This window comes from Arvicanthis niloticus, chromosome 2 (genome assembly GCF_011762505.2).
Source record: "Arvicanthis niloticus isolate mArvNil1 chromosome 2, mArvNil1.pat.X, whole genome shotgun sequence".
Taxonomy (NCBI): Eukaryota; Metazoa; Chordata; class Mammalia; order Rodentia; family Muridae; genus Arvicanthis; species Arvicanthis niloticus.
In genome coordinates this window covers 63,224,450-63,236,428 of record NC_047659.1, presented here as the reverse complement: position 1 = coordinate 63,236,428, position 11,979 = coordinate 63,224,450, and the positions used below count along the sequence as shown (strand labels likewise).

At 37.8% G+C, this 11,979-nt stretch overlaps 1 protein-coding gene and 1 pseudogene across 2 annotated transcripts; both read left to right on the top strand.

The window, feature by feature from the left end:
* The first annotated feature begins 1,141 nt into the window (after nt 1-1,141).
* On the top strand, nt 1,142-2,359 carry LOC117704636 (protein SET-like; annotated as a pseudogene).
* Nucleotides 2,360-6,486: 4,127 nt separating this feature from the next.
* Nucleotides 6,487-11,252, top strand: LOC117704622 (olfactory receptor 4C15-like). 2 transcript variants are annotated; one of them, XM_076929106.1, is made up of 3 exons: nt 6,487-6,702; nt 7,840-7,929; nt 8,606-11,252. In XM_076929106.1, the coding sequence occupies exon 3, from the start codon at nt 9,541-9,543 to the stop codon at nt 10,501-10,503; it is 963 nt and encodes a 320-aa protein (XP_076785221.1). In that variant the 5' UTR covers nt 6,487-6,702; nt 7,840-7,929; nt 8,606-9,540; the 3' UTR covers nt 10,504-11,252. The 2 variants fall into 2 exon arrangements, with proteins under 2 accessions (XP_076785221.1, XP_076785222.1); XM_076929107.1 differs by lacking the exon at nt 7,840-7,929.
* The last annotated feature ends 727 nt before the right edge of the window (nt 11,253-11,979 follow it).

Here is an 11,979-nt window from a genome sequence, read left to right as displayed (position 1 = left end):
TAAGATATAAAGTAAATGAACATATTAAATAATTAAAAATCAAAATAGAGAGCATCAAGTAATGACACTATTTTACAAATTATCTTAAATTTGAAGAAAATACTACTACATTAAATTGTGTACTGAGTACAATTGTGTAAAAACAGTATTATCATGCTACAAATGCCAACTAAACACAATATAGTCAAATAAAAGCCAATATTTCTAATGAATATAGATGCAAATCTCTTCAAAAATTCTACCAAATTCACTGCAAATATATATTAAAAGAGTTAAAACCCTCTGACTTTGAGAAATTATTTCCTGAGTTGCAATGAAGTGTCTACATATATAAAAAACTTAGTATAATTCATTGTATTGATAGAAGGAATGACAACAATCAAAATATTATCATAATAAATATGGAGAAAATATTTACAAAATTAACCCTGTTTCTTGGTGAAACCCAACACAAACTATGCACAGAAAGAATTTACATTAAAACAGTAAAAGTGACCAGGCACCAGACTCAATGATAAATGATGAATACCTGTCTTCACCTTCTGCTCCATATAATATTGGAGGTTAGCCATTCAATTAGATAATGAAAAACTCATTCAATATAAAATCAGATACAAAATTATTTTTTGAGAAGATGTGTAAAACCATAAAATTTTCTTGAGAAAATTAGATCCAATGAAAAAGTTCAGTAAAGTGACATAATACAAAATATTAAACAAGAGATATGTTGTTATAAACTTATTTGAAACTAATTAGGTGATTATATCTATATCTATATCTATATCTATATCTATATCTATATCTATATCTATATCTATATCTATATCTATATGAATGAAGGTGCATGTACACTCTCACACGATGCATACTACAAAAATTTGAGTAAAGGGGAATTACAATCTCCCAGACAGTACAAATGTCTGGGAAAAATACGAATGTCTGAGGTTGGAAGAAGCTGCTCTGCACTTCTGTCATTTGAAGACACAACAATTGCCAGCTATTGAGTAGAGTGTCATGCTGCCCCAGACACTGAGCTAACTAAAACTTCCATCTTAAACTTCTCAGCCGAGTTCCTGCAAGTTTCTTCCTGCTGTGAACATCTGGGCTCTGGCCTCTGTCTCCGGGCCACCTCCCTCATGCCATGGCCCCGAAGTGGCAATCTATTATCCCGCCTCAGCCCTAGAAACCTAGACCAGCTGCTGCCCCGAAGCTAGAGGACAAGATGGCCTCTCCGGGCCTGCTGAAGGGAGAAAAAAGAAAAAACAGCAAGAAACAATTGAACATATTGATGAAGTACAAAATGAAATAGACAGACTCAATGAACAAGCCAGTGAAGAAATTCTGAAAGTAGAACAAAAATATAACAAACTCCACCAACCGTTTTTTTTTTTTTTTTTTTTTTTTTTTAAGAAGAGGTCAGAATTGATCGCCAAAATCCCAAATTTTTGGGTAACATTTGTCAACCATCCACAAGTGTCTGCGCTGCTTGGGGAGGAAGACGAGGAGGCGCTGCATTACTTGACCAGATTTGAAATGACAGAATTTGAAGACATTAAATCAGGTTACAGAATAGATTTTTATTTTTGATGAAAATCCTAACTTTGAAAATAAAGTTCTCTCCAAAGAATTTCATCTGAATGAGAGTGGTGACCCGTCTTCAAAGTCCAATGAAATCAAATGGAAATCTGGAAAGGATTTGACAAAACACTCAAGTCAAACGCAGAATAAGGCCAGCAGGAAGAGACAGCACGAAGAGCCAGAGAGCTTCTTCACCTGGTTTACTGACCATTCTGACGCAGGTGCTGACGAGTTAGGAGAGGTCATCTAAGATGATATTTGGCCAAATCCCTTGCAGTACTATTTGGTTCCCAATATGGATGATGAAGAAGGAGAGGCAGCAGATGATGATGATGGTGGTGATGATGATGATGATGAAGAGGAAGATGAGGAAGGGTTGGAAGATATTGATGGAGATGAAGATGAAGGTGGAGAAGACGATGAGGATGAAGGGAAAGGAGAGGAGGATGAAGGCGAGGATGACTAGCACAGAAGATTGATGGATTCCAACCTTCTTTTTTTATTTTCTTTTTATTTTTTTAATTTTCTCCAGTCCCTGGGAGCAAGTTGCAGTCCTTTCCGCCCTGTCCCTCTGTGCTCAGTCGCCCTGTTTTTGAGGTCTTAACATCATGGTTCTCAACTAATTTTGGGGAAAATATCTTGAGCAAAATGCAACAGGAAAAGAATCTCCACGTTTCTGTTTTAAATTCATTTTTATCCTTTCTTGTCTCAAAAACTCGTGGATCCAACACCACCACCTTGCTCTGTGGGAAAAAAGAAAAGCCCTCCAGTTCCCTTGGCTCTGCTGGGGGATGGAAGGTGCTAGGCCCCTGGGTAGTAGTGTATAGAATTCTAACTTTTTTCTTTTCTCTGTGTATTGGGCTCAGAGATTACACTGTGTCTCTATGAGAATGCAGACAGTTAGCATTTACCAACACATACCTGTCTACTTTCTCTTGTTTAATAAAAGAAAAAAAAGAGAAAAGAGGGGGGGATATAGACAGTGAGCAAGGGTGGGGGGTAGGTGGGCATCTGACAACATGGCTTCTCCGTTGGCATGTTTAATTGTGATGTTTAACAGACATCCTTGCAGTTTAAAGTGACACTTTTAAAATAAAATTCTCTCCTGATGCTGACTTGAGCCCTGCCACACAATGGGAGAATCAGCAGAACCTATAGGGTTTTATTTGGAGTTGACATTTTCTGTTGTAACTTTATTTTTAATTTTTTTCTCTGGTTTTCACTGGCAGGAAATGATGCTCATTTTAAATGTTGAAGTGTACACGTTGCTTTGTTACAATAAAACCAATGTGTACACAAAGGACCTGATGCTTTTCTGTCAGCACAGATGCTCAACAGACCTTCCAAGTTTGACTTGCATAATGACATCATGTCACACTTTGTCTCCCTAACTTCATATTTTTTGATACACACTTTGCAGGATGACCTCAGGGCTGTGCAGATTGAGTTAAAGGGATTTGAATCATGTCTTAACGGCTCTGTAACTGAGTGGGCACAGCTTGCTGCTGTGGACTTGTACCCTTGATTTTTTTTTAATCTCAATTTGACGTTTTTTTTAAATGGGCCTTTAGTTACCTGGACCTCATGGCAGCGCTTGCTCCCACGGTCACTGATCTGTTGCTCTATGCCATTTATGAAGGACAGCTGCTGGTGTGTCTTCATTGACAGTGTGAACTGGCCAAGAAGTTGGGCTGTCAGGGTAAGCAGTCGGTGAGGTGGTCAGTAGTAGCTGTCACAAGTATGTAATGGAAGCTCTCAGATGTGACTCTGAACTGGGTGGATGAAGAACTGTCTGCTCAGCACCATTGTGCAGAGGATAATGGTTCAGGAAGTGACCTGATGCATAAGCCTTTTAATGCTGTAAAATAGGGCTAAAGTTAAATGGCACTTTTTCAGAGATGATTAATGGACAGCCTGGTTAAATTAAAAGTTTTCTGATGTATAAAACTTTATAAATGGAACTACTCCATCAATTGGCAAAGTGTAACCAAAATCTGTCTAGATGGATAGTGTGTAATTTCTGCAAAGGACTCTGTTTAGTAAATACATCACTGTATACGTCAGGAATCTTGCTCCAATAAAGGAATATAAAGATTTAAAAAAATAAAAAACTTCTCAGCCTACAAGCTCTGAAAAATTTGTTGTTTTTATTTATACATTACCTAATCTGAAGTATGTCTATAATAGCTGAATACACTGCAATGTTATTTTAAACAATATGCTTAACAATTGTTTTCATGTTCTTCATTTACCCTAACTACACAATAGTGAGAGACAAGAGAACACTTTGAAACTTTCATCTATTTAGAAAAAAGTGATTCTTAATTCCATGATGCTATGCTCACAAAAAAACCCAACAAAACAAGAAAGAATTTTTTTTTTTTTTTTTGAAAATTAAGATTAGGTGCTTAGAGGATACTAAAATGCTTTCCTTGAACTAAGTTAAGCTGTGAAGTTAACCAGTTTGATTTGCTCATATTATAGCTACAGCGGGTAAAACCAGAATTAAAAACTTTCCTAGAGTGATTAATCTTAGATGCCAAAGAGAAAAATGCGCTGAACAACAATCAAGAAAGAATGTGTCTAGAAATGAAAATGCCCCTGGAGTGGAGGAGCAAGATGTATTAGTGTTATTCTGTGAGGTAGGGAAATGTAGGGCAAACTCCCATTTTATCACACCTTCAAGTGACCCTTCTTTTATTTTCCATTACAACTTTAAGATACATGATGAGCATGTCGAGAGTTTCTTCTGTCTACCATTGCAAACTTTGAACATATTCTCCATCTTTCTGAGATATGTAAGCTCTGTCATATGCCTGACATCTTCCTTTTTAAGCTGTGGGCTTACAGTGTGTGTAGTCAGTAACATACTCATCACATACTGAATTCTCTTAATAGATTTATGTATCACTCAAATAAAATGACTACATTTCTTTTTAAAAGTAAGAGCTTTCTAACCATAATAATTAAAGTTCTTTAAACACTCAAGCATATCCAGAGGTTAGGTACAGTCCCTAGTTGAGGGATTGGGGCACCCACCCTTCTCAAAATTTTAAACCAGAATTGCTCCTGTCTAAAAGAAATACAGGGTCAAAGAGTGGAGCAGAGACTGAAGGAAAGGCCATCCAGAGACTGCCCCACCTGGGATCCATCCCATATGCAGCCACCAAACCCAGTCACTATTGCTAATGCCAAGAAGTGTTTGCTGACAGGAGCCTGATATGGATGTCTCCTGAAAGGCTCAGCCAGAACCTTGCCAGTACAGATGCGGATGCTTGCAGCTAACCATCGGACTGAGCTTAGTAACTCCAATGGAGAAGTTAGGGGAAGGACTGAAGGAGCTGAAGGGGTTTGCAACCCATAGGAAGAACAACAATACCAACCAACCAGACCACTCAGAGCTCCCAGGGACTAAACCACCAACCAAAAAATAAACATGGAGGGACCCATGGCTCCAGCTGCATATGTAGCAGAGGATGACCTCATCTGGCATCAGTGAGAGAGCAGGCCATTGGTCCTGTGTAGGTTTGAAGCCCCAAGGTTGGGGAATACTAGTATGGTGAAGTGGGAGTGGGTTAGTGGGTGGGGGAGCACCCTCATGGAAGCAGGGGGGAGGGAGCATGGGATAGGGGTTTTTGGAGGAAAAGTCTGGAAGGAGAATAACATTTGAAATATAAATAAATAAAATAACCAATAAAAATAATGAAAATATTCAAGTAAGTATAAAAACACAAAGATGCTATCACAAACACATGGAGAAAGAAATCTTAAATATCCAGGAGATTCTGTAGGTTTTCTTGTGGTATCCTATATACTCTGATGCTTTCAATCCTTTCTCCCTGTCTTTCACAAGATTATCTAACCTCCCCTTCATATTTGGCTGCATTTGTTTCCATCAGCTGCTGGGTGAGCCTCTCAGAGGACAGTTATGCTAGGTTCCTCTTTGCAAGTATAGAATAACATTAATAGTGTCAGGGGTTGGCTCTCTTACATGGCTTGGGTCTCAGGTTAGGCCAGTCCTTGGTTGGCTATTCCTTCAATTTTTACTCCATCTTTATCCCTGCATATCTTGAATGCAGGACACATTATGGGTTGAAGGTTTCCAATCCTTTCATTGGAAGTCTTGTCTGGTTGCAGAAGGTGGCTGTTACAGGTTCCATATCTCCTATTGCAAGGAGTTTTAGCTAAGTTCACTCTCAAAGGTTCCTGGGAGTTCTCCTTGTCCTAGGTTTCTAGTTCATCCCAGAGGTGCCTCCCCCAAATCCAGTTCTCTCTCCCTTGTCTATCCTTTCCACAAGTCTTCCCTCCTGTTCCCCTCCACACCCCCAATTATACCAAGTTCCTTCCCTACATGCAACCTTTTTCCTATTTTGTTTTGCCTTCTCAACTAAGCTGGGTACATAGGGGCTCACAGAGTCTGAGCCACCAACCAAACAGCTTGCCTGAGACAGACCTAGACTCCCTAATGTATGTAAAAGGTGTCCAGCTTGGTCTTCATGTGGGACTCCTAACAACTGGAGCTAGAGCTGTCTCTGACTTTGTTGTCTGTCTTTGGACCCCTTTTCCTTAACTAGGCTGCCTTGTCTTGGCTCAGTAGGAAAAGATGTGCCTAGTCCTACTGCAACTTGACATGTCAAAACAGGTTGATATCCACAGGAGTCCTCCCCTTCTTTGAAGACAAAGGGAGTAGAAAATGGGGTGAGGGAGGTGAGAGGAAGGCACTGGGAAGATAGGGGAGAGGAGAAGCTGCAATTGGGATGCAAAGTCAATAAATAAATTAATAAAAAATAAAAGTTAGCAAAAGAAAATACTCAGGAGAATAAGCGTCAGTCTCCCAGGCTGGTGACATCTCAGGGACACCTCTATAAACTTCAGTGACAACAAAGGAGGGAGCTTGGGCATCTTTGTTTTTCTTGTATCTTGAGACCATGCTGATGGCTGGACTAGAGTGGCAATGCTAGTAGGCTTTGCATCAACTTCCAGAATCACTGTTCTTTCTCTCAGATGTGGACTGGAGTTGGATACAAGCAGAAGCGTGGCCAACACTGATAAGGCTACTCCATAAAGAACAGGAGATGCCTATTTTAAGATATTTTACAGAGGCAATTCAGTGATCTGTTTAAGGTACATTTCAACATTGTCACGGATTATTTTGAATTATAACAGAGTACTTTAAGTGTGGATGCTGTTTTATCAGGCTACTGTGCTTAAAGCAAACATAGAGCATCTCTGCATAACTGGGTTATGGAGTTTCACATACTCATTGATCAGAGTCTGCATCATTACTTTGGATACTGAAATTATAAGTATTCAGTAAATCAGTGATTAAGATGATATACTCAGAGCTCAGAGGCCAGCACAAGAAAAGTAATAATTGCTCATTTGTCTTCTTAGAATTTTTTCCTTCCTTCTTTTCTTTTCCGTTCACTCATTTCTTCCTTTCTTTCTTCCACTTGAGCATCTGCTTCTTTAAGTCTAATGAAATTAAACACATTTTCAACTTGTCATCTTGAAGTTGAAAGCAAATAACAGAAAAATGGCACAAGTACTAATTTTCCATGATTTCTCCAACAGAGGTTTACTTGTTCTTTGTAAGAACATTTCAGTAGGTAACACTGCTTTCTTACTATGATATCATTGATTAGAAAGTAGTATATTTTGAAGTTGTGTAGAAGGTGACACAGGAGTTTGATTGGTTGGGGGGTTATCTATAGTATATAGCTATTGATAAATAATATAAAATGTGCTCTTCCCATAACTGGATACTAGGTATGATACAGAGGACACTAAATCAGGAAGAGTGGTGTAAGTCAAAGTGAAGTTTGCTGTTTTAAGCATGTCCATTTAACGGTTTCTAGATGGTAGAGACTGCCTCTGAACTGTTAAGAAAATCCAATTAAAGACCTGAACTGTTTTAGGACTCACAATTTTGAGTTGCTGTCTCTTAAACAGAGTCACCCAGACACCAAAAGAGAAGTGTCAGATATCCGTTAACAAGGTAGGGAAAGGGGGCAGTAAAAGTTGTTTTCTCTATGCCAGAAACAGTAAAAGAAGTAAAGGTATTTTGGGCAAGTGGGAGTGAGAAATGTGTTATTAATATGAAGAGTAGTGGGGTTTGTTTTCCTCCCTTCACATTTTCATTGGGTAAAATGCTGTTCTAGTCTGACATTTCAAGCATGGGCATCATGCCTTGCTGCTTTCTTACTAACTTTCTTTGTTCATTCCCTTTTGGTTCTGAATGACAACTGGTAAACTAAGTAGTGAACATCTTCGTTTATTGTAAATGACTACTGCCTGATCCAGGGACTTCAGAGGGTTTGTCTCAGAACATTGTTTCCTTGGATATAGCATGTGAGTGGCTGGAGTTTATATTATTCATGCTAGTGAGGAACTGATTTGAGGACATAAAAGTAACTCGTAAAATAAATGCACTGTCACGTGATAGATTTATAAACATGTGAAGTAATTTCTACTTTATTTAGATATCTATCATTGAAACACACAATATTCTTTTCAGAACAAACATATTATTCTTATGCACACATATATTTGTATGCATAAAATATATACATGTGAATATTTGTAGACATGTATATTCATACATAAAATATTTTATAGGAAAAGATACAGGTGATTTTTGGGTTGTGACTGCCTACTGAAAATTATTCAGAAAGCTAGAATATTTACCAAAAAGATTTGTGAAAATTCATTCTTTGGGTAACAAAGTTGAGTTTTCTTATGATTTAATTACAGCTAGGATTGTAGGGGAATGCTACTCTGAGTAACATTTTATATTTTAGAATTTGACAATATAATGGAGATGAGCAGGTAAGATGTCATGGAAATGTTTTATAGTGAATTATTATACATTTCAAAGCATGTATCTTTTCAAATAATTAAGTTAGAATACTCAAAGATATATTTGAGGGAAGCTTCATTTTTTCAGTTATATGTTGTCACTAGTTTTCATTCGTAGCTGATTGGTGGCCATCTGATTCTTCATAATTGGCTCCATTGCCTTTTTCAGGATGTCTCATTTGTACAAAGACAAAGGAAGAAGATGCTTTAAACTGTACAGAAAGAAAGAGACTATAAATAACAACCTTTTCCTGTAGTTTTTACAAAGGAAAAAAATCACTTCTTACCCTGTTGATTCTGTAGAAACATCATGCATGCAAGAGCTTGGATTGCTAAAGCCCCAGGTTGAGTAACTTGTTTGTTTGAGCATAATACCTTTGACAATAACTTTTGCAAAAATAAAATACAAAAACCCTTGTAACATACTCCTGATTATGACTAGGATTTAAAATCTGGAGCAGTTGCTTTTTAATTCTAATTGTATTGTTTCACTTAACCATTATAAAAACAGAGTAGGTTTTTTTTAAATTTTGTATTATGGTATAAAATGATTCAGTGAAATTTTCAGACTTTCAACATATGCATCATGTAGAATGCTATTTACTTTCTCACAGAAGTTTTCACTTTATAAAAAACAGAATAACATTGGATGTTCCAACAAATTCACAATTTACATGCATTTGAGTTGGATTCATGAATTTGAAGTGTTACCTAAAGAGTCTTTTGCCCCCTTTGCTGGTAGATAAGGCAGTGTTCTGGTCAGTCAAAGAAGACTTAAATTCTGGTCTTCATTTCCATCCTGAATAGTTTAAAATGTATGTTAATCCTCCTCTTCAGGAAGCCCATAAAGACTGATGAAAGCTGATCATTCAAATACGGTCTATTCCTGTCTTGTCACCTAAGTAGATACTTTTATATCCAATATTCTAGATGTGGCTATTTAGGGTATTCAATACAATATCTCAGTTCAACATTACATGTTATAAATTTATACACTTAAAAAGTTATAATACTCTGTCTTAATGGCAAAATTAACAAGGACTATCTTCTACATGGTAATGTAAGCTTGAACTGGGTATTCTTTTCTCATAATTGCAGATTTACATGAACAGATTTTACTTTAACATTTTCATGAGAATAATGCAAAACCAGAGCTTTGTCACTGAGTTCATTCTCCTTGGACTTTCACAGAACCCAAATGTTGAGAACATATTGTGTGTTGTATTTTTGTTTATTTACCTTGCAACTATTGGGGGCAACATGATCATTGTGATGACCATCATCTACAGCCCTGCACTACTGGGCTCCCCCATGTACTTCTTCTTGATATTCTTGTCCTTACTTGATGCATGCACTTCTTCTACTGTCACTCCCAAGATGATTGTAGACTTCTTCTATGAGAGGAAGACCATCTCCTTTGAATGTTGCATGACACAACTGTTTGCTATTCACTTTTTCACTGGGATCGAGGTGATTATCTTGTCAGCCATGGCCTATGACCGCTATGTGGCCATTTGTAAACCCCTTCACTACTCCTCCATTATGACCAGGAGACTCTGTGGTGTTTTGGTGATGGTATCCTGGACAGGAGGCTTCTTACACTCTATCATACAAGTTATCTTCACTTTGCAGCTGCCCTTCTGTGGACCCAATGTCATTGATCATTACCTGTGTGACTTGTTTCCATTATTGAAGCTTGCCTGTACTGAGCCACACATATTTGTCATTTTGGTGTTTTCTAACAGTGGGTCGATCAGCATCATAATCTTCTCTATTTTGCTTGTCTCTTATGGTGTCATCTTGTTCTCTCTGAGAGCCCACAGCTCTGAAGGTAGACGTAAAGCTCTCTCCACCTGTGGATCTCACATTACTGTTGTGCTTTTGTTCTTTGTCCCATGCTTTTTAATATATGCGCGACCTACTTCTGCCTTCTCTTCTGAAAAGAATGCATTCGTATTTGCCACCATCATAACACCACTTCTGAATCCTATGGTGTATACTTTCAGGAATAAAGAAATGAAGAATGCCATCAGAAAAATGTGGAAAAGGCTGATAGTGGTTTCTTGAAACTGTTAACATATTACAAATACAATGCTGGAGAGTCAGATCAGTGGGTATAAACATTTGTTGTGCAAATATAAACTATCATTTTTGATTCTCAGCACCCATGGCAGAAGTTAGTCCTAGTAGCACAGTTTTAAGGAGATACTGTGGAAGTAATATATTATATAACCCAAGGGCTCTTCCCAAAACCAGTGAGGTCAAAGGTCATATGATCCAGCTAGAATGCAAACATTCTGGATTACAGTATGATCTGCCTGGAATGTAAACAGACCCTTAGTACACACCTTTAATCCCTAACAGTGAACGTAATATTAGTTTGTAGAAGGGAGCATGCATGTTTGAAAGTGACATATAATTGAGAGGCAAACAATGTGATGAATTAGAAAAAGATTTAACAGAATTAATCAGAGATAGAATATACCTATCTCTCAGAAGAACAGCACAGGAAAGAGAATTACAATTTGTTTTAAAAGCAGTGTATAAACAATGTGTGTAAATCTCATCAAAACAAATCTGTAACAAAACTCTAGATATGCTATGACAGCTCCCCACTCAATTTAAGTGTCTGTCTTTCTCATAACAGATGCATCTTCTTAATGTCTTTATTTACTATAGCGTTTCTTCTTATTTAGTTCACCTGTCCATACAAATTAGTTTAAGATATAATAATCTGATATTGCTGTACTAATTGCTTTAGATGTTTGTGTGGAATACAATGATTGAAATAAAACTATCAATTAAAATACTGAAAACATTAACCAAAACATACTTATTTTGTTCTATTCTACATCACAAGCATTATTTTATATTTTCATGACTATAGTTATATAGGAGTAGATTCTAGTAATGCTATGCTATGAGAAAACAAGTTATAGTTTTTACCTGAAATAAAAATTAGATGATATTTAATCTTTTTTATTCTTTTTAAAATCATTTTTTCTTTTTGCTTACATCTCAAATGATATTCCACTTCCCAGTTACCCCTCCGCCACCCAAACATCCCACATATGCCCTCCCTACTTCCTTTTGCCTCTGTGAGATTGCTCCCCCATCCACCCACACTTTCTGATCCCACAGCTTCAGCATCCCCTTACTCTGGGGAATCAAACCTCCCAAGGATCAAGGGCCTCCCTTCTCATTGCTGTCTGGCAAAGCCATCCTCTGCTACATATGTATCTGTAGCCAAAGATCCCTTTAGGTACACTCCTTGGTTGGTGGTCTAGTCTCTGGGAGAACTAGGTGGTCAGGACAGCCTATGTTGTTCTTCCAATGGGGTTGCAGTCCCCCTCCACTCCTCCAGTCATTCTGCCAGCTCCCACACCTGGTTCCCTGAGTTTAGCCTGATGGTTGGCTCCAAGCATCCACCTCTGGTTTAGTCAGTTGGTGGCTGGACCTCCCCAGCAACTGCCACACTTGGGTCCTATCTACAAGCAGCTCTTGACAACAGCAACAGTGTTGGGTTTGGTGTCTGTAGATGTG